The sequence below is a fragment of the Moschus berezovskii genome, chromosome 6 (assembly GCF_049115385.1).
Source record: "Moschus berezovskii isolate FMDL1 chromosome 6, NW_MosBer_1.0, whole genome shotgun sequence".
Classification (NCBI taxonomy): Eukaryota; Metazoa; Chordata; class Mammalia; order Artiodactyla; family Moschidae; genus Moschus; species Moschus berezovskii.
In genome coordinates this window covers 4,829,199-4,856,715 of record NC_142465.1, presented here as the reverse complement: position 1 = coordinate 4,856,715, position 27,517 = coordinate 4,829,199, and the positions used below count along the sequence as shown (strand labels likewise).

The following is a 27,517-nucleotide window of genomic DNA, read 5'->3' as shown; positions in this document are numbered from 1 at the left end:
TACTCTGCATATAAGTTAAATAAGCAGGGTGACAATATACAGCCTTGATGTACTCCTTTTCCTATTTGGAACCAGTCTGTTGTTCCATGTCCAATTCTGACTGTTGCTTCCTGACCTGCATACAGGTTTCTCAAGAGACAGGTCAGGTGGTCTGGCATTCCCATCTCTTTCAGAATGTTCCACAGTTTATTGTGATCCACACAGTCAAAGGCTTAGGTATAGTCAATAAAGCAGAAGTAGACATTTTCCTGGAACTCTCCTGCTTTCTCCATGATCCAGCGGTTGTTGGCAATTTGATCTCTGGTGCCTCTGCCTTTTCTAAAACCTGCTTGAACATCTGGGAGTTCACGGTTCACATATTGCTGAAGCCTGGCTTGGAGAATTTTGAGCATGACTTTACTAGCGTGTGAGATGAGTGCAACTGTGCGGTAGTTTGAGCATTCTTTGGCATTGCCTTTCTTTGGGATTGGAATGAAGACTGACCTTTTCCAGTCCTGTGGCCACTGCTGAGTTTTCCAAATTTGCTGGCACTGAGACTTAAAAACACTTCCAACATAAACTAAAAAGGCACTTGCTTTGTTACACATGCAGGTCTGGTGATGTGTAATCACAATCTTGATCTTCTCCTCAGACAAAGATGTCAGGCTAATTGTTATGTGACACTTTATGCAAATTTCACATAACATATATTTTTAACAAACATTAAGCAAAGTATTGGTTTGAACCCAAAAATATTAAAAATAAGAACATGAAATATAATGGGAAATGAATGATTTCTAACTATTCCTATAACAGCATATGTTTTTACTGTAAGTTTATTCTGGTGTGTTTTTGTAGCACAATGGCCTAGAAACTCATGGAATAATATGGGAATATTAAAAAGTATTAATGAGGCCTTCTTGGGATGATCAGAACCAGTTTAAGCTCATAAACACTTGCTGAGCGCCTCTGTATGTAAAAGCATATTAAAAGGTAACTACAAGACTATGACAGGCTTCCCTGGTGGCTCAGAAGGTCAAGAATCCGCCCACGATGCAGGCCTGGGTTTGATCCCCGGGTTGGGAAGATGACCTGGAGGAAGGCATGGCAATCCACTCCAGTATTCTTGCCTGGAGAATCCCCATGGACAGAGGAGCCTGGTGGGCTACATCCATGGGGGCGCAAAGAGTTGGACATGACTGAGCAACTAACACACAAGACACGGTCCCAGTACAATGGCCTGCAGGAATATAGGGGAGACTTCAGTTAATTCCTAAGTAAACTGAAATGTTTATAAAGTTAAATCTTTTTAGTTAAAAGCATTATCTGATACATTAAGATTCTATTTCTGGGACCCATTTCAAACCATTAAAAATTATTTTTCATTATAAAAATAAGTAAAAGAATAGTTACTCCCAGACCTAAGTAATTTTGACATAAGTCTGGAATACAGTCTAGTTTCTATTTATGTAGACCTTTTATCAACACAATCATACTATTCAAAATAGCATTTGTTGTTGTTGTTCAGCCACCCAGTTGTGTCAGACTCTTTGCAAACCCATGGACTGCAGCACGTCAGGATTCCCTGTCCCTCACCATCTAACGATGTTTGCCCAAGTTCATGTCCATTGCATTGGTGATGCCATCCAGCCATCTCATCCTCTGACACCCTCTTCTCCTTCTGTCCTCAATCTTTCCCAGTCTCAGGGACTTTTCCAATGAGCCGGCTATTTGCATCAGATGACCAAAATCCTGGAATTCCAGCTTCAGCATTGGTCCTTCCAACAAGTTTTCAGAATTGATTTCCCCTAAGACTGACTGGTTTGATCTCCTTGCTATCCAAGGGATTTTCAGGAGTCATTTCCAGCACCACGGTCTGAAGGCATCAGTTCTTTGGTGTTCTGTCTTTACAGTCCAGCTCTTACAACTATACATGACCACTGGGAAGGCCACAGTCATGATTACACGGACCTTTGTCAGCAGAGTAATATCTCTGGTTTTCAACACACTGTCTAGGTTTGTCAGTTTTCCTGCCAAGAAGCAATCGTCTTCAGATTTCATGGCTGCAGTCACTGTCGCAGTGCTTCTGGAGCCCAGGAGGAAACCTGTCACTTTCACCTTTTCCCCTTGTATCTGCCATGAAGTGATGTGGCCAGATGCCATGACCTTAGTTTTTTTAATATTTACGCCGGCTCTTCACTCTCCTCCTTCACCGTCATCAAGAGGCTCTTCAGCTGGTCTTCGTTTCTGCCGTCAGAGCAGTACCATCCGCGCGTCTGAGGCTGCTGCTGTTTCTCCTGCCTGTCTTGACTCCAGCTTAACTCATCCAGCCTGGCATTTTCACCACATGCTCAGCGCACAGGTTAAACAAACAGGGTGACAGCAGGCAGCCCCGTCGTACTCTTTTCTCAACCTTGAACCAAACAGTTGTTCCATACACGGTTTTAACCGTTGCTTCCTGACCTGCTTACAGGTTTCTCAGGAGACAAGTAAGAAGGTCTGGTATTCCCATCTCTTTAAGAGCTTTCCACAGTTTGTTATGAGCCACACAGTCAAGGGCTTTAGTGCAGTCAACGAAACAGAGGTAGATGTCTTTCTGGAATTCCCTTGCCTTCTCTATGATCCAGCGAAGGTTGGCAATTTGATCTCTGGTTCCTTTTCCTTTTCTAACCCAGCTGGGACATCTGCAAGTTCTTGGTTCGCATAATGCTGAAGCCAAGCAAGCAAGATTTTAAGCATGGCCTTACTAGCATGGGAGATGAGGGCAACTGTCCAATGATTAGTACATTCTTTAGTACTACCCTTGATGGGAACTGGGATGAGGATTGACCTTTTCCAATCCTGTGGCCACTGACGGGTCTTCCAGATTTGCTGACATACTAACTGCAACATCTTCAAGCCTAAAGGCATCATTTCTAACAGCTCTATTGGAATTCTACTGGGCTTCCCTGGTGGCTCAGATGGTAAAGAATGTGCCTGCAACACAGGAGAGCCAGGTTTGACTTCTGGGTTGGGAAGATCCCCTGGAGAAGGGAACAGCAACCCATTCCAGTATTCTTGCTTAGAGAATTCCACAGACAGAGGAGCTTGGTGGGCTACAGTCCATGGGGTCACAAAGAGGCGGACACAACTGAGCGACTAACACACACACTGCAAATCCATCGTGTCCACTAGCTTTATTAGCATCAGTGCTTCCTAAGGCCCACTTGACTTCGCACTCCAGAATGCCTGGCTTTGGGTGACTGAACAGCATAGGGACCAAGGATGTAGGATGAGCAAGAAAGCTCACCCTTATCACCCCCCAGAGGACATTTATGAACCAACAATTCCATGTTATAGCTTAATCCTTACAATAATCATATGTTCTATATGATTATAACTACATCATTAGGATGAGGAGAGCATTTACAGGCTGAGAAATCTGAAAGAGGTTAAATAACTTGCCTAAGGTTGAAGATACATATAGTAAGGAGTGGTTAAGGAGTGGTGTAGTCTGAAACCCAGGCAGTCTGACACCAGAGAACTGTTCTCTTAGCCACTGCACTACAAAGTTCCCATGTTACTTTTATTATTTCTCCTGTTATGTTAATTGCTTCTGACACAGACTTACATCAAGTCAAGAAAGAGTTCTTTCAGTAATCAAGATCACAAGAGAAGTTCTGATCTCAAAAATCTTACATGGTCTTCAATGAAATAGCTGTTAAACACCAGACTAACATTAAGCAGAAGGCAAAGACTAGGGACAGTCTGAGTTAAGGAGTGGTGGGATACAAGTCTGTACTGTTTGTAGAGAAATGAAAAATTAAATTTTAAAGCATAGAGATTTACTTACAGATGTACACAAAGATATGCATAAGAATATTCACAATACTATTATTTATAACATGGTGGGTGGTAGAGCTGAAAGGAGGAAAAGGAAGGTATGAACCTAAATGACCACAAAAAGAAATTATCAAATACAATCTGCAATATTCATTCTATGGAGAACAGTACTCAGACGTTGAGAGGCATACATGGAAAAAACTCCCAACTACATATAAGATAATGACATTCATATTTTTTTAAAGTGTCTCTGTGTGTGCTTTGTGCGCTAAGTAACTTCAGTAGTGTTCACTCTTATTTGTGTAAAATAACAAACAACAAGCTCTGGAAGGATACACTTTAATGCTAGCAAAGGTTAATTCTGAAAAGGAGAATGGAACAGAGAAAGGTTGAAAGAGAAACTGTAACCTTCTATGTTAATGCTGGACTTGTTTGAATATTTCAAAGTGCAAAAACAGTGTTACATTGCTTCTTAAATTCTGTGGTACTATTAATACTAAAGAGATTCTGGAACTTCAATGAAATAAAAAAGTCCTAAAGACTCAAATGCAATACTTCCCCTAACTGAAGCGCATCAAGCAGCTCTTTCCTTCCCATACTCATGTCAATGAAGTGTAGCCTTACTCTTTTTCATTTAAGCAAAAGTTGTTTCCAAAGAAATTCAGTTGGGAAAATATTTTAAAAATACTAAAGCACCAAGTATCTCATCAAAAAAGTCAAAACTGTACCCACCTCATGTTCTTAACTTCTTAGCACTTTCTGAGGGACAAATTACATGTCCAAAATTCGACAATTCTAAACCCTGACTTGTACTGTCTTTAGAAAGCAGTTATGTTCAGCTTTCTGATTTGAAAAGTATGATCTTAACCTGTTGGGATCTTTTAATGAACTGGGACCTGGTGGTCCAGAGACAACGATAAGAAAGTGAAAGAGAGAAAGAGGCTGATATTCCCTAGTTTACGCAGAAAACCAATAAAGTCCTTGGCACAGGACTTGCGTCTCCCACGAAGGCACCGGGCGCCCTCTCGAGAGGGAGTGAAGGCACAGGGCGCCTTCTCGAGAGAGTCGTAGAAGCCCGGGCAGGAGAGTGGGCAAGACGGGTCTCTGCACTCTAAGGAATCAGCCGAGGACAGAGAGAGAGAAAGACAGACACAGGGACCCAAGCTCTGATGGAGCAAAGGTGCTTTAATGATTTCTCTCTGAGTATATAAACACTGTGGTACAAGAAATTTCTTTCAACAATGATAAAGATCAGAAAACCAAAGGTACAACAACCATTGCCAAGGAAACAAGGCATTAATAATAGTCACAAGGTCAGGAGACAATCCATATCTCAAGGAAAAGGGGGAAGAGACTAAGCAGTTTTATCATAAAGAGAACGTTTACTAGAGGAGATCCAAGCCTGTCTCACACAATGACCCTGGTTCCTGGGAGAAGCTTGCTTACTCCACTTGAAAAGAAACAAAGGACTTGTGAGAAACAGCATGTAGGAATCCTCCTGTTAAACACTCCCTGACATTAACCAATACAAATTAATTCTGCAGAAGGAATAAAATTTGTAAATTTACCTTCCTGTCCACTAAACTTCATTAAGTCTTATTAGACTCAAAGGCATACAAACATAAATAATCATTACATTATTACATAATTTACTTCAAATATAGTATTTAGATCTTATTACCTACATTTTTAAAGAATTAACTGAGACACAGAGCTGTTAAGTGACTTTACATCAAAGTAAGAAGTGGATTTCAGACTTCCTGGCACCTTCACTCATTAAATCTCAATGAATCTCAAGAATCTACCAAAAAATTCTACATAGCTTCCTTAGAAGATGATTTCTGAAACTGCTTAGATGAAGAAAATAATGCTGCTTCAAGGACTAAAAACAAAAATAGATTTTTATGGTTGCACTTCTCAGCTTGTGGAATCTTCGTTCCCCGACCAGAAAGTGAATCCAGGCCCTCAGCAGTGAAAGCACACAGTCCTAATCACTGAACCATCAGGAAATTACCTAAAAACAATTTTTAAATGCCTTTAATTTACAGATCAATGTAACAGCTAACTATTTAACAGTTTGGCCTTAAACAAAAACCCTTCATTTCTCCCCCATCTGAAGGCCTAAACATTTCACAAGAGAAGTTTAGCCCCTGGTATAGCATCTTGGTTTGAATCATTTGTTGTAATATGATAGCCCTTTACTTTTTTTGAGGGCACGATTTCACTTATTTTCTATTCACAGCATATATATGTTCATCACCACAGTTTATGGGTACGCACATATAATAAAACACAGTTGTATCGACCACTTGAAACAGTTCAAAATACAGAAACGAAAGTCCAATTAAGAATTTCATTTTAGGGAATTCCTTGGCAGTCCAAGGATTAGGACCCCACCCTTTTACCACAGGGGCCTGGGTTCAATCTCTGTTTGGGAAACTGAGATCTGCAAGTTGTGTATTGAGGTCGAAAAAAGAGGGGAAAAAAAAGAATTTGATCTTCTGACAATAGCATGAAGATGATATTTCTTCATTAAACTCCACAGTGAATTGATTCCTGAGGAGGATGAGACTGCCACAGGACATTCTGCTTCCTTCATTTACCAACGATTAACACTTGAAAAGCTATCTCCACGCTTGTTTGATATGAAAAATTATTTTGTAACAGGGAACAATTATGATATCAGGAATTTCATCTAAGGTAATATTCAATACTTTTAGCAAAACAGGCTTCCAATTTCCTTACTCTGGTTTTATTAATAATTTCTAACGCAAAATAAAAAGAAAGGTTCAAATGCAATTATTGGCCATGTAATATTTCTACTATTCATTACTTTACAAAGCATTTCTACATTATCACATCTGATCCTCACAATTCTGTTAGATACATGTTATCATTTCCACTTTGCAATTGAGGGAAAAAATGCAAGGAAGTAACCTTTTCTTTTGGCCATGCAGCATGCAGGATCCCAGTTCCGAGACCAGGGGCCACACCCATGTCGCCCACAGTGGGCGCACAGAGACCAACCCCTGGACCGCCAGGCAAGTCCCAGAAGTGATCTGGTCAAAGTTCTTCCATTACTCTACTCTGGCCACCTGATGAGAAGAGCTGACTCACTGGAAAAGACCCTGATGCTGGGAAACATAGAAGGCAAAAGGAGAAGAGGGTGACAGAGGATGAGATGGTTAGACAGCATCACTGACTCAATCAATGGACATGAATTTGAGCAAACTCCAAGAGATAATGAAGGACAGAGAACCCTGGCATCCATGGGTAGCAAACAGTCGGACATGACCTGGCAACTGAACAAAAACAAGAATTTCCATTATTCCGGGGTTGAGATTTAGGTCTGCTTGGACAAGTTTTATTTGTCCAAAGAGTACATAATGGAAAAGACAATCAATTTAAGGCTTAGCATGTGTGAACACTGTTCCGGTATCATACGTTAACTCTTCACAAAGAGTTACTCCATGGAGTGTAGCCCGCCAGCTCCTCTGTCCATGAAATTCTCCATGCAAGAATACTGGAGCAGGTTGCCAGTTCCTTCTCCAGGGGATCTTCCCAACCCAGGCATCAAACCCAGGTCTTCTGCATTGCAGGCAGATTCTTTACCATTTGAGCCACCTGGGAAGCCCCTCATCAGTGCAGGAAACCTAACAAATCACAGGGCACAAGGTAATACTCAGAATAGTCTTGCCTCAGCAGTGGGCCACTGTTAGCCTTACATTAAATTCTGTGCTGATAAAAAACAAGGTCCTACTGTATAGCACAGGGAAATATATTCAATATCCTTTAATAAACCATAATGAAAAAATAATGTGAAAAATATATATAAATGAACCCCTTTGCTGTACACTACAAACTAACACAATACTGGAAATCAACTATACTTCAACAAAAACAAAAGCTGTACTAATCACATCTAACAAAGTTTAAAAGCAAGTCCCAAAGGTATCAAATTGTTTCCACACAAGTAAATGCCTTCTAGGATAAAATTCAAAAACATTTTACAGAAAAAAAAAAATATATATATATGTATAAAATTCACAGTATTGACATTTGGATTAAAAAAAAAAAAACTACCAGATGCATTTTGGCAACTGGTACCAAAAAAACAATCAGAAAGATATGACTCACAATAAGGGGGAAAATCAACCAATTAAATATGACACAATTAATAAAATAGGGAAAAACATTAAAACATTATTATAACTGAATTCTCTACTGTTCAGGACACTAGAAATAAGTTACAACTTGCTAAGACATCAAAAATATAAGAGATCCAAACTGAACTTCTAGAGATGAAAAATACAATGTCTGAGATAAAAAATACACTTAATGGGATAATGGCAGATGAAATATTTTAGAAGAATAATGAACATGAAGTTACAGCGATAACTGTATAAAACAAAACACAAAAGGGGAGGGGGCTGAGGAAAAAAGTGAACAATGCATCAGTGAGCTGGAGAGAAATTTCAACTGATCTAGTATTTGTATTAACGTAACTGATATACCTGAAAGAGTTGACTAAGAAACAAAAAAAGTCTTTTTTGATAAAATAATTGCAAAAGTTTATTCAAATTTAACTAAGACTGTAAACCCATAGATATAAATACCAATGAACTCCAAAATGAAAGCAAGAATCAAAGAAAATCATTTAAAGGCACACTGTAATCAAATTATGCAAAATCAGTAACACACAGAAAATCTTAGTCAGGCAAAGGGAAAAAAAGTATAATGATTATAGAAGATTCCTTTTAAGAAACAATGGAGATCAAAAACATGGAGCAATGCTATTTTTAAATCACTGTACTGAGGACTGATCGACATATAAGAAGCTATACATATTTAACACACACATCTTGGTAAGTTGTGTATAAGTATATACCCATGAGACTATCACCATCAAGCCACAAACATATCCATCACCTCCCAAAGCTTCCTCCTTCCTCCTTGGAGGAAGACCCAGTGCAACAAAGACCCAAGGCAGTCATAACTAAATTAAAAAAAAAAAATTAAAGAAAGATAAAGACTTTTTCAGACATATAAAAGCTAAAAAATTTCATCACTAACAGACCTACATTACAAATGTTTAAATAAGTTTTTTGGGAAGAATACATTGCACTAGAAGGAAATCTGGATCCATACAGAAATGATAGCCACCAAAAATGGTAACTATGTGAATAAATATATATATTTTTTGTTAATCAAATCCCTTTGTTTAAAGTCTAAATATAATTGAATACAAATGAATATATAAATATATAAATGAATATATAAATATAAATAAGTGAATACATGCGGGGGCTTCCCTAGGGGCTCGGCTGGTCGAGAATCCTCCTGCAATTTGGGATACCTGGGTTTGATCCCTGGACTGGGAAGATCTCCCGGAGAAGGGAAAGGCTACCCACGCCAGTATTCTGGCCTGGAGAATTCCATGGACTGTATACTCAGTCCGTGGGGTCACAAAGAGTCCGACACAACTGAGCCACTTTCACTTCACTTTCATAAACACGTGACTTCCCTGATAGTCCAGTGGTTAAGAATTCATCTTCCAATGCAGGGGACAGAGGTTTGATCCCTGGTCTGAGAAGATTCCATAAACTGTGGGGCAACTAAGCCTGTGCACTGCAACTACTGAGCCTGCACTCTAGAGCCCACAAGCCACAGCCGCTTGAAGCCCATGTGTGCCCGAGCCCGTGCTCCACAAGAAACGCCACCCGCAATGACAGGTCCAGGCATCACTACTAGACAAAGTCCATGGTCAGCAACAAAGACCCAGAACGGCCGAAAACAAAATTTTTTAAAAGAAATGAATACATGTTTTTGTGGAGTTTGCACTATATGCAAAAGTAAAATAAGAAAAATGGCACAAAAGTCGGGAGAAGAGAAATTAAAATATATTATTCTAGGTTCTTATACCTTCTGTGAAGCAGGATAACTCCTGAAGGTAAATGTCATAAGCTAAAGATGCATACTATAGGCCTTAAAGCAATCACTAAAATAAGAGTTAATAGCTAATTGTCAACAAAGGAAATAAAACTTAGAATAATGAAAACTACTTGATTAGTCACAAAAAAGGCAGAAAAAGAAAATGGAACAAAGAAGAGATGGCACAATAAAAATTAGCAAGATGCTAAGACTTAAATTTAACCATACCTCATTAAATACAAATTACCTAAACACTCCAACTAAAAAGTTATCAGATTGAAAAGTAAGCCCAAATTCTATGCTACCTGCAAGAAAAGCATTTTAAATATAAAGACACAAATAGGTTAAAAAGAAAAAGGTGAAAAGATATACTAACACTAACTAGAAAAAAGCTAGAATGGCTATATTAATATCAGACAAAAATAAACTTCAGGGCAAAAATATTACTGGTTAGAAAGATAATTTCCTAATGATAAAATGGTCAATGGTTCAAGATGATCTAACAATCCTAAATGTTTATGCACCTAATTAGACTTTCAAAACACATGAAGCATAAAGTGACAGGACTGCAAGAAGAAATAAACAAGTTCAAAATTACTGCAAAATTTCAAACCCTTCTCAATAACTGATTAAATGATAGAAAGAAAATCAGTAGTAATATAGAAGATTTGATAACACCATCAACCAACTGGACCTAATTTATGCTTACAAAACATTCCACCCATCAATACTCATTTGAGTATTCATTCAAATATCTGAAAGAATACTCATTCTTTCAAATATACACAAAACATTTGCCAAGACAGATCAAAAATTGAGCCATAAAATAAATATCAATAAACTTAAAAGAATTCAAGTACATTCTGTGACCACAATGGAATTAAATTATGAATCAGTAATAGAAATATCTCTGGCACATTCTCACATACCTGGAAATAAATAACATACTTCTAAATACCCAAGGGACAAGAAGAAATCAAAGGGGAATTAGAAAATATTTGAACTGAATCAAAATGCAAGCTTATCATATTAAAACCTGTGCATGGTCTTTGCAATGCCACTAAAACAGTGCTTAGTGGGAAACACATAGGGTTATATGCCTTTATCAGAAAGGAAAAAATGTCTCAATTTAATGACCTCAGCATCTACTTTAAGAAACTAGAAAAAGAAATGCCAATTAAACCTAAAGAAGGCAGGAAGAAATAAAGATTAGAGTAGAAATCAATAAAATACAAAAAAGTATAACCGGTTAAAACTCTAGCCAGACAGATGAGGAAAAAACAAACAACACAAACTACCAATATTAGGAATTAGAACTTTAATATCACTACAGATGTACACAAGTAAAAAAGATACTAATAATATTTATGAAAAATTTATACTAATGAATTTGACAACTTAAAACAAATTTAAGAGACACAGCCACCAATACTCACAAGATGAAAAAGCTAATCTGCTCTGAGTAGTACAGTATAAATTAAGAAAACCAAATTTATAGTCTTTTTAACAGTGCTCAAATAAATGGATACCCATGTGCAAATGGCAACCCACTCCAGTACTCTTGCCTGGAAAATCCCATGGACGAAGGAGCCTGGTAGGCTACAGTCCATGCGGTCGCAGAGTCAGACACGACTGAGCGAATTTACTCACTCATGTGCAAAAAAATAAAACTTCAACCCATACATCACACTACATACACAAATCAAAAAGGACAAGACTTAGATGTAAAACTTAAAACTACAAAGCTTTAAGGAGAAAATTTATGTGGCCTTGGGTTCAACAAAAAAAAAAATTTAGAAATGATGCCAAAAGCATAAAAGACTGGAAAATCATCAAACTGAAAACTTCTCTTCAAAAGATATTAAGCAAATGAAAAGTCACAGCTCAGGTGGAGAAAATACATGCAAGTCATGTTGTATGTGCAATAAAGGACTTATATCCAGAACATAAAAATAACTCTCAAAATCCAGTAACAAGAAAATGAACAAAATATTTTAAAATTAAAAAAAGGGCAAAAGGTTTAAACAGACACTTCACCAAAGAAAATACAGGGATGACATAAAATCACATGAAAAAAATGCTCAACACCTTAGGTCATTGTTGTTGCTGTTTTTAGTTGCTAAGTCATTAGGGAACCTACAAACTGAAACCATCTATTAAAATGACTATAATTTTTAAAACTAACATGCCAAATGTTAACAAAGATGTGGAGTACCTAGAACCTTTATACACCACCAGTGGGAATGTAAAACGGTTTGGAAAACAGTTTGGCAGCTTCTTAAAATCCTAAATATCCAATTTACATTGTGCCATGTGCTTAGCCTGATTCTATGTGACCACATGGACTGTAGCCCACCAGGCTCCTCTGTCCACGGAATTCTCCAGGCAAGAATACTGGAGTGCGTCGCCATTTACTCCTCCAGGGGATCCTACTGACCCAAGGATCAAACTAGCGACTCCCGTGTCTCCTGCACTGCTGGTGGATTCTTTGCCTGCTGAGCTATCGGGGAAGCCCGCAACTAATATTATGATCCAGCTATTCTGCACCTAGGTATTTGCCCGACAAAACACACAAAGCATATATTCATACAAAGACTTATACATCAATGTTCACAGAAAATTTATTTGAAAAGCCAAAAGTGGGGGGAAAAAAAAAGTCCATGAATAGATCAATGAATAAACATACATATACCTATATGACAGGATACTACTTGGCAATAAAAAGGAATTACTAACTAATGCCAACATCCGCTGGACCATGGAGAAAGCAAGAGTTCCAGAAAAACATCTATTTCTGCTTCATTGACTATGCCAAAGCCTTTGACTGTGTGGATCACAATAAACTGTGGAAAATTCTGAAAGAAATGGGAATACCAGACCACCTGACCTGCCTCCTGAGAAACCTGTATGCAGGTCAGGAAGCAAAAGTTAGAATTGGACATGGAACAACAGACTGGTTCCAGATAGGAAAAGGAGTACGTCAAGGTTGTATATTGTCACCCTGCTTATTTAACTTATATGCAGAGTACATCATGAGGAACGCTGGGCTGGAAGAAGCACAAGCTGGAATCAAGATTGCTGGGAGAAATATCAATAACCTCAGATATGCAGATGACACCACCCTTATGGCAGAAAGTGAAGAGGAACTCAAAAGCCTCTTGATGAAAGTGAAAGAGGAGAGTGAAAAGGTTGGCTTGAAGCTCAACATTCAGAAAACAAAGATCATGGCATCTGGTCCCATCACTTCATGGGAAATAGATGGGAAAACAGTGGAGACAGTGTCAGACTTTATTTTTTTGGGCTCCAAACTCACTGCGGATGCCGATTGCAGCCATGAAATTAAAAGACGCTTACTCCTCGGAAGGATTATGACCAACCTAGATAGCATATTAAAAGGCAGAGACATTACTTTGCCAACAAAGGTCCGTCTAGTCAAGGCTATGGTTTTTCCCGTGGTCATGTATGGATGTGAGAGTTGGACTGTGAAGAAAGCTGAGCGCCGAAGAATTATGCTTTTGAACTGTGGTGCTGGAGAAGACTCTTGCGAGTCCCTTGGACTGCAAGGAGATCCAACCAGTCCATTCTAAAGGAGATCAATCCTGGTGTTCATTGGAAGGACTGATGCTAAAGCTGAAACTCCAATACTTTGGCCACTTCATGCGACGAGTTGACTCACTGGAAAAGACTCTCATGCTGGGAAGGATTGGGGGCGGGAGGAGAAGGGGACGACAGAGAATGAGATGGCTGGATAGCATCACCAACTTGATGGACATGAGTTTGAGTGAACTCCGGGATTTGGTGATGGACAGGGAGGCCTGGCATGCTGTGATTCATGGGGTCACAAAGAGTCAGACACGACTGAGCGACTGAACTGAACTGAACTAATGATACATGCAACGACATGAATGAACCTAAAAATAATTATGATGAATAAGGAAAGTCACGCCAAAAGTAAGAGTACAAGCCATATAACTCCATTTATATAAAACTGCAGAAAATGCACACTAATCTAGTCACAAAAAGCAGCTCAGTGGTTGCCTGTGGACAGGTTGAAGGTAGTGACAGATTACAATATGTCAAAGGAAACTTTTGAGTGGTAGATATGTCATTATTTTGACTTTATTGATGGGTCCATAGTGTATTAAAAGCTATCAAATTATACCCACTATGCGCTACTGTTTGTCAATTAGTACCTCAATAAAGCTGTATAAAAAACTTACAGAAAAAGTCTATTTGACACCGCAAAACCCTATATAAAAGTGAACACATGGCAGAAGTTCAGTTCAGTTGCTCAGTCATGTCCGACTCTTTGCAACCCCATGAATCACAGCACGCCAGGCCTCCCTGTCCATCACCAAATCCCGGGGGTTCACTCAAACTCATGTCCACAGAGTCAGTGAAGCCATCCAGCCACCTCACTCTCTGTCGTCCCCTTCTCCTCCTGCCCCCAATCCTTCCCAGCATCAGAGTCTTTTCCAGTGAGTCAACTCGTCGCATGAAGTGGCCAAAGTATTAGAGTTTCAGCTTTAGCATCAGTCCTTCCAATGAACACCACGATTGATATCTTTTAGAATGGACTGGTTGGATCTCCTTGCAGTCCAAGGGACTCTCAAGAGTCTTCTCCAGCACCACAGTTCAAAAGCATCAATTCTTCGGTGATCAGCTTTCTTCACAGTCCAACTCTCACATCCATACATGACCACGGGAAAAACCATAGCCTTGACTAGACGGACCTTTGTTGGCAAAGTAATGTCTCTGCTCTTTAATATGCTATCTAGGTTGGTCATAGCTTTCCTTCCAAGGAGTAAGCGTCTTTTAATTTCATGGCTGCAATCAGCATCCGCAGTGATTTTGGAGCCCCAAAAAATAAAGTCTGACACTGTCTCCACTGTTTTCACATCTATTTCCCATGAAGTGATGGGACCAGATGCCATGATCTTTGTTTTCTGAATGCTGAGCTTCAAGCCAACCTTTTCACTCTCCTCTTTCACTTTCATCAAGAGGCTTTTGAGTTCCTCTTCACTTTCTGCCATAAGGGTGGTGTCATCTGCATATCTGAGGTTATTGATATTTCTCCCAGCAATCCTGATTCCAGCTTGTGCTTCGTCCAGCCCAGCGTTCCTCATGATGTACTCTGCATATAAGTTAAATAAGCAGGGTGACAATATACAGCCTTGACGTACTCCTTTTCCTATTTGGAACCAGTCTGTTGTTCCATGTACAGTTCTGATTGTTGCTTCCTGACCTGCATACAGGTTTCTCAGGAGGCAGGTAGGGTGGTCTGGTATTCCCATTTCTTTCAGAATTTTACACAGTTTATTGTGATCCACACAGTCAAAGGCTTTGGCATAGTCAATGAAGCAGAAATAGATGTTTTTCTGGAACTCTCTTGCTTTCTCCATGATCCAGCGGTTGTTGGCAATTTGATCTCTGGTGCCTCTGCCTTTTCTAAAACCTGCTTGAACATCTGGGAGTTCACGGTTCACATATTGCTGAAGCCTGGCTTGGAGAATTTTGAGCATGACTTTACTAGCGTGTGAGATGAGTGCAACTGTGCGGTAGTTTGAGCATTCTTTGGCATTGCCTTTCTTTGGGATTGGAATGAAGACTGACCTTTTCCAGTCCTGTGGCCACTGCTGAGTTTTCCAAATCTGCTGGCATATTGAGTGCAGCACTTTCACAGCATCATCTTTCAAGATTTGAAATAGCTCAACTGGAATTCCATCACCTCCACTAGCTTTGTTCGTAGTCATGCTTTCTAAGACCCACTTGACTTCACATTCCAAGATGTCTGGCTCTAGGTCAGTGATCACGTTATCGTGATTATCTTGGTCGTGAAGATCTTTATTGTACAGTTCTTCTGTGTATTCTTGCCACCTCTTCTTAATATCTTCTGCTTCTGTTAGGTCCATACCATTCCTGTCCTTTATGGAGCCCAGCTTTGCATGAAATATTCCCTTGGAATCTCTAATTTTCTTGAAGAGATCTCCAGTCTTTCCTATTCTGTTGTTTTCCTCTATTTCTTTGCATTGATCGCTGAGGAAGGCTTTCTTATCTTTCCTTGCTATTCTTTGGAACTCTGCATTCAGATGCTTATGTCTTTCCTTTTCTCCTTTGCTTTTCGCTTCTCTTCTTTTCACAGCTATTTGTAAGGCCTCCTCAGATAGCCATTTTGCTTTTTTGCATTTCTTTTCCATGGGGATGGTCTTGGTCCCTGTCTCCTGTACAATGTCACAAACCTCCGTCCAGAGTTCATCAGGCACTCTATCTAACAGATCTAGTCCCTTAAATCTAGAAATACCCTACTGGAAAAAAAAAAAAAAGAAGTTGATCCTGCCTCAAAAAATTTTTACAAAATCACACTCTACTTTTCTTTGGGGATTAAGTGTCCATAGGGAGCAAAAACTATCAAGCACATTCAAAGACTTGCCACTTGGTGATAAATCAATTATCTAAACTTAATTCAACAAACTTTTATTGGGAACTTATTATGTGCCAGACACCATGGAGAGCAGAAAAAATAAACAAGATAAAACTTCCTTGCCTGTATGTACCTGGTAATTTTATAAGAAGAGTAAAATATTTACACAAACTAGAGCATTCTAACGACTTCCCACCCTCTTGGGAGGGTGTAAAAAAAAAAAAGAATGTGTAAAGGTACTAAAAAAAGGAGAAAGGTTCTCTATCTGGAATAAAATGGTCGTAAATATTTGCTAAGAAGACTGACTAGGTAATTATATTTATAAAACTTCCAATGACAGCCTGCAACAGAAACTGCAGATTTTTTTTTCCTTTACCAAAGAAACCATGTCCAACACAACTCATTAAAAGTACTCTGGGAACCACAACAAATTATTTAGAATAAACTTACTGACCTCTTAATTTAGCAGAAATTAGAATAAAGTTGCACAATACAACGGCAGATAATGTTTCATTTTGTTCATACACTTACTGGAATTGGATTTTTATCTGTATTATTATAATCTTTATTTTGAAAAACTAAAGATAAAACATTCAACTAATAGTTAAAATTTACTCTTAGGCTTTAGTGATAAAAATCCTTGCCCTAAATCTCTGTCCAAAACTGGAAATTCAACACCTACTATACACAACATACATTCTGAACTTTAGCAACTGTGAATTTTTAAGCTAAATTTAACAATAAGAAAGTTACAAAATTCAGTTTCTTTAAAACTATTCAGCACATAAGTAATTTAAAGTTTTGATTAGAATAACCAAGACAAAAGTTCCTTGCCTGTATGTACCTGGTAATTTTATAAAAAGAGTAAAATCTTTACACTAACTAGAGCATTCTAACTGCTTATCTGCAGGAAATGGCAGAATAAGCCCAGAAACTCTAACGAGCAATATGTAAGCACCCACTTGATGTCTCAACTTGAACAGCCCACAGACATCTTACACTCAGTGTGTTTCATCCTAAATCTGCTCCTCTGAGATTCCCAACTGTAAGACAACCCCTCCACCTAGTACCTAAATGTCTCTTTCACCATCCCCACGCTACCTCCCAGAATCCCTCAAACCTTCCCCACTGACACTGACCCTTCATCATTTTTAGCCTGGGTTACTAGAATAATATTCTGGTCACTCCTCCCCAATTTAGTCACCTTCCAATAACCTGTGTAAACTGTATAGTGTATAATAAATGACAAAAATGACCTTTATAAAATGTACATCTCACCATACCACACCTGAGCTTAAAATTCTTCTGACTCCACCCTTTACTTCTGTCACTCTGCAATACTGCATGCCTTGGGCCCCTCTGAACTTCCCTGTTCCTCAAAGCCTTGTGCCTTTGTGCGTTGTGTGCATTCTGCTCCTTCTACCTAGAACACCCTTTCATACCTTCTCTCTGCAAACAACTTCTAAGTCCTTCAAAAGGAAACAAGTGTAGCTTATCCAAACACATCCACTCATCTGCATTTCACCTAACCTGATTTAAGTTTCTTTATTCATTCACATTTACTCAGCACCAACTAGATTTGGAGATAAAAAGTGCTGGTGGAAAAACATACATCATAAAAAGTGTCTGACTAGTAATGTCATATACATCAACGATCATAGAAGAATGTGATAGAAATGTACACAGGATCTTGTATGAGATGTCAATTACAGTTATATAGTTGTATAGTGAATGCCTGCACTGTGCCAGGCACAGAGCAAGCTTCCAGGTAAAAATAGGTAAGATTCAATCACTGCCTTCATAGCGATCTAACTGGGGGTTAGGACAAGAAAGCAGATAAAAGCAACATATGATTTAATAAAGATGTAAACAGTTGCCAAAGCAGACCCTAAAGGGAATGGCTACCTACTCTAGTATTCTCACCTGGAGAATTCCATAGACACAGCAGCCTGGCGGGCTACAGTCACACATGACTGAGCAACCAACACTTCCACCCTACGTGAAAGGTCAGGCAGGATGAGAAATCAGAAAGACTTTGACTAGAGTGACATACAGCCCGACACCTGAAGAATGGCAATGTTACCTCAAAGAGGGTATATGTTCTTGGCAGAGGGTATGTGTTCTATGCAGAGAGTAGTTCCATGAATGGCTGCAACCCGCATCAGCAAACAGTGACTAACAGTTTCGACACGAGAGCAGGAACCAGATCAGATCATGTGTGTCAGTCGATCAGCCGTGTCTGACTCTTCGCAACCGCACCGATTGTAGCCCACCAGGATCCTCTGTCCATGGAATTCTCCAGACAAGAATACTGGAGTCAGCTGCCATTTCCTTCTCCAGGAGATCCTCCCAACCCAGGGATCGAACCCAGGTCTCCCACACTGCAGGCAGACTGTTTACTATCTGAGCCATCTGGAAAGCCTCCAGTGACTACAATGTTTTTAAACCATGCTCAGGAATTTGAGAGTCCAGAGTTAACCCTGAAGACAATTATTTACCACTAAAATTCCTAAGAAAGTTCTAGCAGAGGAATGCCATGTCAAACCTGCCTATTCAAAACCAACACACCAGCTGCAGAGCCAAGAAAGAACAGCTGCAATAATCCAGAAAGGAAGCAATTCATGGTGGCTTGAACCAAGGCGGTGGGATGAGGAAAGGCGGATGGCTTAGAATGGTAATTACAAGGTCAAAATGACAGGACTTCATGACTGATTAGATGTGGGAGGTGAAGGGAGAAGACTCAAGGACAGAACTGAGAGTATGTGGTTATTCACTGAGAGAGAGAATACAGAAGAAAGAATGTAAACAATGAATTTTATTTGGGGCATGTCAGTCAGTAATGACTGTGTAACTCAAAGAAATGTAGAACACAGGTGGTTTTAAGAGTAACAAACCACACAACTTCTGAGAGTAAAGACAGCGAGACACTGAGGATGGTATAACTCTCAATAAAGGGCAGGCAGAACTACTATTGCTTCTTAAGAGCATCAGTGTGTCAAACCATCTCAGACAGGAAGGCAGGACAGCAGGCATAAGGAGGATTAAATGAAGGGCTTCTCTTAGGCCAATGACTACAGACAAACCAGACTGCAAGAAACAGCAAACCAATTTCAAATGGATTTCTTTCCTTTCATTTAGTCTCAGCAACTAAGACCCATCAAAGCAAACAATATTTAAATTCTTTCCCCAAGTCATGCTTTTTATTAAATCACACATTGAAATGACTTCTTAAAATGGCAAACTACTGTGCTGTGTCAAGAATAAAGAACTCAGCACACAGAAAGTACTCAAATGTTTGTTAAAGAATGCCAGAAAAATAAGGAAGACATATTCACTGTATCCTCCACCAGGAAGATACTACCATTTAATAAGACCTAGTCTAAGAAAAGGACGTGCCTGAGCTCAAACGGTAAAGAATCTGCCTGCGATGCAGGAGACCAGGGTTCGATCCCTGGGTTGGGAAGTTCCTCTGGAGAAGGGTATGGCAATACACTCCAGTATTCTTGCCTGGGGAATTCCATGGACAGAGAAGCTTGGCGGGCTACAGTCCGTAGGGTCGCAAAGAGTCAGACAAGACTGAGCAACTAACACAGTCTAAGAAAATTCTCCAGGAAAACCTACCAGATAACAAGAATATCAATCTTTCTTAAGCACAGGATTTCACAGGACGATAAACAAATCTAAAAGGAACTGGAAGGGGCCAAATTTAAGCTACAAAATAAATTCTTACTAAGAAAACCATTAAAAAAACAACTTGGGGAAAAAAAAAAAAATAACAGGTGATTTCCCAATTGTTTCAAGCTATTTTCAACAGAACCAAATTCTACCACAATCACAGTAAAACACACAGGCCTAGAAGAAATGCAAATATACTAAAACAGGACTTTTCAACTCCAAAACAAGAGTGCTTTCAGTGAACCCATCACTCTTCCTCTAGCCCCCCTTTCATTTTTCCCCCCTTTTCTTGCTTTCCTCCTCAGTGAATACATACTATGTGACAGCATCTACACCAGATACAGGTGAAACATTTCAGGCCTTGCCCTCATGAGGATGAGTCCAGTCTACAGGCCTCAAGAAAACAAACATCACCACTAACAGCACCACTTCAAAAACCTGAAACTCACTGAATTTATTTAAACAAGATAAGGGGGCGGATTTTAGTGAATATTTTCCTACTGAAAAACTGAAATCTGTAATTTCCAAGGTAAAGACTATCTAATGTATCCCAAATGCCTAGAATAGTACCTGGAAAAAATAAGGTGTTTTTTTAATAAATATTCTGTAAATGAATAAAAGGAAACTTCAACCCTCATAGGCTCTGGGTATAAAGGCCAAAACCTACTTCTAACTATCTCTTTTCTCCTGCCTCCTTTGTGTCCTCCTGCAGGACAGCTTTTGCAGGGAGTGGCCTTATTTCTCCCCTAAAAATTCACAAGATGATCTACATGAGAAGATCTATCCTCATAAAGAAGGATCTATATGAGAAGAAGAGTTAGCTGAACCTACTGTGGTAATCATCTCACAATACATATAAACCAAACCATCAGGCTGTGCACCTTAAGCTTATATAGTGATATGTCAATTATTTACTTTCTTTCCTTTTGCCTTTTTTCCCTCCAATTTATTTTACATAACTATAGTGCTTTAGTATTTGGGGGCAGTTTTAATGTCTTTGAAGAAAATGACAGCAAAAAACAAACATTCAACTATTTCCAAACAAATAATAACCTTACAACTTTAACACAGTCTGAAAGATCTTCCTTAACAATAACAGCAGCTAGCACTAATCTGATACCAGGCACTATTCTAAATGCCTTGCAAATATTAACTTATTTAATCCTCTCCACAACCCCATGATGGAAAATAATCATTAGCTCCCATCCTACATTATTAGCTCCCATTAAATCATTAGCTCCCATTTCTCAAATGAGAAAACTGGTGCACAGAAAGTTAAGACATTTGCCCAAAGTACCACAGCTATACAGCAGTGGAGCCCGGTTCTGAACTCCAGCAGTCAGGCTCCGTCTCCTTAACTACTACCCTACTGGGATGATTTTTCGTTCATCAAAACTACATGACTTTGGAGGGGGTTTGGCAACACCAGGCAACACACAGAATCCTAGTTCTCCAGCAGAGGAAGCACAGAGTTCTAACCACTTGACCCCCAGAGAACTCCCTGTGACTTCTAAAACAAGCTATTTTTCAAATTCTAAAAAAACACTGCAAATTAGACCTTAAAGCTCAACATTCAAAAAACTTAGATCATGGCATCTGGTCCCATCACTTCATGGCAAATAGAGGGGGAAACAGTGGAAACAGTGACACTTTATTTTTCTGGGCTCTAAAATCAATGCAGATGGTGACTGCAGCCATGAAATTAATACGCTTGCTCCTTGGAAGAAAAGTTATGACCAACCTAGACAGCATATTAAAAAGCAGAGACATTACTTTGCCAAGAAAGGTCTGTGTAGTCAAGGCTATGATTTTTCCAATAGTCATGTTTGGATGTGAGAGTTGGACTATAAAGAAAGCTGAACGCTGAAGAATTGATGTTTTTGAACTGTGATTCTGGAGAAGACTCTTGAGAGTCCCTTGGATCCAACCAGTCCATCCTAAAGGAAATCAGTCCTGAATATTCACTGGAAGGACTGCTGCTGAACCTGAAGCTCCAAAACTTTGCCACCTGATGCAAAGAACTGACTCATTTGAAAAGACCCTGATGCTGGGCAAGATTGAAGGCAGGAGGAGAAGGGGACGACAGAGGATGAGATAGTTGGATGGCATCATGGACTTGATGGACATGAGTTTGAGCAAGCCCCAAGAGTTGGTGATGGACAGGGAAGCCAGGTGTGCTGCAGTCCATGGGGTCACAAAGAGTCGGACACAACTGAGCAACTGAACAGAAATTCAAAAATGAATTTCACACTCATACCAAAAACCATATTCTAAACCTTCAAAATTCTACCATACTTAACCACTGACTTGCAGAGAAATCAAGATGATGAGTAACACCTACACAGGATCTATACACTACATGCCAGGCTTTGTTCTAATACATTTCCTTATCAATCCTAAAAATCCCATGAAGTACATACTATTATCATCCCTGTATTACAGATAAGGAAACTGAAACAAAGAGACGTTAAGTAATTTGGCTGACATCACTAGTAAGTGTAAAGCTAGTTTTTGAAACTGGCTTGGCTCTCCAGAGTCCATGCTGTTAGCTGTTATCTTACACTGCTTCTCCATATGACAGAGATTAACTTCCTCACCACATGACTTCCTAGAATCAAAGTTTCAAGCAAGTAGACTCAGTAGGAAAGTTACTCTGCAACCTAGATCTCAACACGAGGTTCTAAGCAATGGAATTGGGCTGTGACCCAGCATCCATAGTTTTAAAAGTATCACACGTGATTCCTAAAAGTCTCGGTTAACATTCACTGCCCTAGGTTTCTAATCAGACAGGTCTTAGCTGAACCTTTGGGGTTGGGATGGGGAATAAATAAATAGAGAGATACACATATACACACTCTTTCACAGATATACGTGTGTGTTTTCTTTCCTATCCCCCTTTTCCCAAAGAAACAAGACTGAGAAGTAGAAAAGCATAAGATAAAGCCAGAAAGGCAACACAGATTTTTAATGCCATGTTAACCAGCCTTGAGTATTATTTTAATGGTGACAATAAGAAAACGAAGGCTTTTGTTTGTTTTTTTAAAACAAGAGACAATCAGACTCGTGCATTAGAAAATAACTCTAGTGGTTGTGTAGAGAGGAGACCGGACAGACTGCAGAAAAGAAGAAAAATCTGCAGAGAACTCACAACTAAATGTCTGAATGAACTAAGCACTGAGAATGAAGAGGATGCAGCAAATTTAAGAAATCTCTTTAAGGTAAAACTGGTAGGATCTGATTAGTCCTACCATCTTATTGATTAAATGCTGTTACAGAAATGGACATCTCCAAGTTTGTTTTACATGCAACCAAGTAAATGATGACGTCATTAACTAGATCTGAACTTGCGGAGGGAGGAGTAAGAAGGTTTCACTGGTCACAACAGAATTATTTGAAAGACGGGCAGCCTTTGGCATGAAAAAATAATTTAGGTGCAGTGATGAGAATGGGTGTAAGTTTGCAACATGTGAGAATAAATGCAGTGATAAAGTAGAGTTAAGTAAAAGACGCAGTCAGATTATGTAAGGTAGTGAGTGCCTGGAAGGAAAGGGCGAAAAAAGTCCTATTTCACAACTCCACTTCATCGTCTCAAGAGTTCTATCAAAACCAATCCACACCTGAAAAAGCGAAGTGTAGTTCAAATAGAAAGGAACCCTTCCTGTAAACCCTTCCTAGATTGGATCAGTACAGACAGAAAATCTTACCATATGTAATGAGTCAAAGAGAAGATCAGCAACCACGCTAAAGACAAAAACAGACAAACCAAAGACCGAGAAAATTCGAAAACGATGACCAACCCATCATTTCAAATAGTATGCAAAAGGACGTACTTTCTTAATGCTTATATCATTTCATAAAATCTTAACTCCAGTGCAAGAAATAATGGCTAGCACCATATCCATTCTGTAGATAAAGACCTTGAAGGACAGAGAAGTCATGCTTGCTCAATTTCGCAAGGTCACAATTCAGAGTAAAAGTAGTGTGTTATTCTGGCTAGTAGTTCATACACTAAAGCAGAAACGCTGTCACACAATTCAAAATGGGATGCAGAGGGCAGCGTAAAGAAAATGAGTGAAATCAAGGAACAGAGGAAGCTACCCGCGAAAAGTAAATAGTCCTTGGTATGAGATGAGTCATTACCCCACCCAACTGTTTACGAAATACTCCCGCAACTGGAAATGTTGCCAGTAGTATGCCACCGTAGTACTAACAGGCATTAAGACGTTCCCTTGGAACATGAATAGGCAATATGCGATGAAATATCCTCCGCACCTAATCCTAACGAAAAAGGAGGCTGTCAATGACCAACTCCGTAAAACGGCACCACAGAGAACTGTGGGTTCTCCCACGGGAACATCACAGCTTTGCCTCCGAAATAAATAACCTAACTAACGCCTTCCTAAACAAGCGTTCAGTTCAGTCGCTCAGTCGTGTCCGACTCTTTGCGTGGATGTTGTAAATCTCCAGCTCCCTGAGAGGAAACATCCCTACTGCTCACCATCACCAATCAACTCGGCAATCTGGTAAAATGGATCCAATGCGCTCTTCTAAGTGCACAGCTGCAAAGCACCTGTTTTCAGCTCCTCCCGAAGAGGACAAAGATGCCTTACCAGAGGGAAGCAGAGGAAGGCAGAGGCGAGTCAGAGTGACGCCTCAAAGGAAGACAGAAAAATTCCTGGAGTCCGAAGAGTGACAGAAAGAACGACAGTCAGAGAAAATGGGGCCAGGAAAAGAACGGAATAGGGCAACCACCTGTCTCTTAGAAAAGGCAGTACAGATAAAAGTCCCTCGCCCTGGGGCAGCGCGGACCAAACAGCGCCAAGGCCTAGCTAGTCTTGGAGCAGGAGCCGGGTCAATTCCCGGGCTGAGCAGGCATTCTCGAGAAAACAGCTGACAACGAGGCGTCTTCTCCGACATCCTCTACACGCTGTTCCCGAACCAGAAAGGCCCTCGCATCCCTCCCCAGCCGGCCTCCAAGCAGCAAAAGCAGCCCCACCCGGAGAAAAACAGGAGTGTCCCCCGGGGCCGTTACCTACCTTCCCGCTCACAACACCCGCCGCCGCCATGTTTCCTGCGCGTGCCTGTGATGACGTAGCAGCGCCTCACGTGTCTCCCGGACTCACAACAACATCCGGCGAAACTAGACTGACATCCGGGCGGGAAAGGGGCGGGGAGAGGCGGGAAGGCGGAGGAGTGAGGGGCGGGGGCGGGAGGAGCAGCCTGACGCATGCGCGCTGAGTGGCCTCGGCGGCTACTTGGGTGGAGTCTCTGGTACAAGTACTAGTTTAATATTCCTTGGCGAGTATGGAAGTTGAAGTGATCATATTTTGGAGTTTGTCTGGGAGCGAGGCTGTGAGCTGTTCGCAGACCTCTTCAGCTTGGCATGATGGAAAGAATACCATCAGTTCACTTCAGTCACTCAGTCGTGTCCTACTCTTTGCGACCCCATGAAGGCACGCCAGGCCTCCCTGTCCATCACCAGCTCCCGGAGTTCACTCAAACTCATGACCATCGAGTTGGTGATGCCATCCAGCCACCTCATTCTCTGTCGTCCCCGTCTCCTCCCACCCCCAATCCCTCCCAGCATCAGAGTCTTTTCCAGTGAGTCAACTCGTCACATGAGGTGGCCAAAGTATTGGAGTTTCAGCTTTAGTATCAGTCGGTTCCAATGAACACCCAGGACTGGTGTGAAGAGGAACTCAAAAGCCTCTTGATGAAAGTGAAAGAGGAAGTGAAAAGGTTGGCTTGAAGCTCAACATTCAGAAAACAAAGATCATGGCATCTGGTCCCATCACTTCATGGGAAATAGATGGGAAAACAGTGGAAACAGTGTCAGACTTTATATTTGGGGGCTCCAAAATCACTGCAGATGCTGACTGCAGCCAGGAAATTAAAAGACGCTTACTCCTTGGAAGGAAAGTTATGGCCAACCTAGATAACATATCAAAAAGCAGAGACATTACTTTGCCAACCAAGGTCCGTCTAGTCAAGGCTATGGTTTTTCCAGTGGTCATGTGTGGATGTAAGAGTTGGACTGTGAAGAAAGCTGATCGCTGAAGAATTGATGCTTTTGAACTGTGGTGTTGGAGAAGACTCTTGAGAGTCCCTTGGACTGCAAGGAGATCCAACCAGTCCATTCTAGAGGAGATCAATCCTGGGTGTTCATTGGAAGGACTGATGCTAAAGAACACCATACTGGGACCCAATAACCCTGATCTTGGCTTTGTCAAGATAGGCAAGTCACTTCCACCTTCAGCCTCAGTCTCATTTGTAAAATTGAGATCGGATTGTAGTGAAGTTAACGGTAATCCAGCCCTCTATCCGAGGCGCACACACACGGAGACTTTTCGCCTTCGTGTAGTTTCTGACCTTGAGTCTGGTGACTGCCACTGACATATGACCACGAACAAGGTATTTTGATAGGAACTGCGATAATACCAAACCCTCGTTGCTCCAGAGTCCAGCGCACAGTATCTCATAACCCCTACACAGTTGACTGGAAACAAGTCTTTAAACTCATCCAAGCTTCAGGATGGAAAATGAGAATTACTTATGGAGTGGTTGTAAAGATCTCGTGGGACAGTGCATATGTGGTGAGATGATTTGTTGAGATATTAGGGTAATAATTTGTTTTGTTCTCAGTGTTGTAGAAAAGTGTCAGAGAATGATAGGATCCTACCCCTACTCTCTCCGGCACACAATACGGGACTCCCCTTGCCCCTGGACTGAATAAAAGTTCCCTTTGTACACAAAACACCTGTGCGCATTGAGGTACTTCTCTCTTCCCACAGTGGAGAGAGTTAGAGGCTTTCGAGGTTGGTTGAGTGAGTGGTAATCAATGGGAATAACAGAGGAGGGGGGTTGCTACTTCTGGGAATGCTGCTGCTGCTAAGTTGCATCAGTCATGTCTGACTCTGTGCGACCCCATAGATGGCAGCCCACCAGGTTCCTCCATCCCTGGGATTCTCCAGGCAAGAACACTGGAGTGGAATATTGGAAACCTAATGGGTGAGGGAGGTCACAAGACCTTAGATGGGAAGGGATGCAGTCCTAGTACAAGGAGGACTGCATCAGAGATACCACCCATGGCCAAGATCCCATGCCCAAGCTTGGTATTCAGTTGGCAAAACAGCTCATCCACAAAGGATGAACAAGCTGAGGAAAGGAGCATATTAGCAATAACCAACATTGAGTCAAGACTTGAGGGCCTTCTCCAAGAGTACTGGACTAAGTGTGACTCCTGGAAACTTCATGCAATCCTAGGTGTGATGTTGAGCCCTAATCAGGACACAGATTAAGTTTTCCATCAGCTTGGAGTAATGGGGTGTCCTTAGAGAAAAATTTTAATGACATCTCTTATGCCCTGTGTTTTGGAGAAAACTGAAGCCCTTACTTAGTACAGTTCTCGGAATCCAGTACTCAATAAATGGTAGCTATTATTGATATTTATATAATAAACTTTTTCATAGAAAATTTGGCAAAATTTGGTTCATCTGCTACTTCATGTTCTTAAGCCTCATCCTCCGACTGCCCCTTAAATTACGATGTTACCTTGGACTTCCTTGGATTATCATTGGACTTCTTCATTTTTCCAAAAGCTAATTCTGTACTATTATCTTGATGTTCTGATATCATCACCTCCTAAATGTTGATGATTCCCAAATATCTCAACCCCAGTCTCTCTCCCTT

General features: G+C 40.4%; 1 protein-coding gene across 3 annotated transcripts in view; it reads right to left on the bottom strand.

Annotated features, from left to right (window-relative positions):
* Window positions 1–24,971, bottom strand: part of TBC1D15 (TBC1 domain family member 15) — an 84,731-nt gene extending 59,760 nt beyond the window's left edge. Inside the window, exons 1-2 of one of the 3 annotated variants that reach the window (XM_088836802.1) lie at window positions 24,865–24,941; window positions 6,739–6,935 (exon numbers count right to left, since the gene is read on the bottom strand). In XM_088836802.1, coding sequence (XP_088692928.1) covers window positions 6,739–6,798 — 60 coding nt within the window. In that variant the 5' untranslated portion in view covers window positions 6,799–6,935; window positions 24,865–24,941. Of the gene's footprint in view, window positions 1–6,738; window positions 6,936–24,864 lie in introns of all 3 variants that reach the window. The other 2 variants (XM_055394114.2, XM_055394113.2) reach the window with 2 other exon arrangements.
* Between the last annotated feature and the right edge of the window lie 2,546 nt (window positions 24,972–27,517).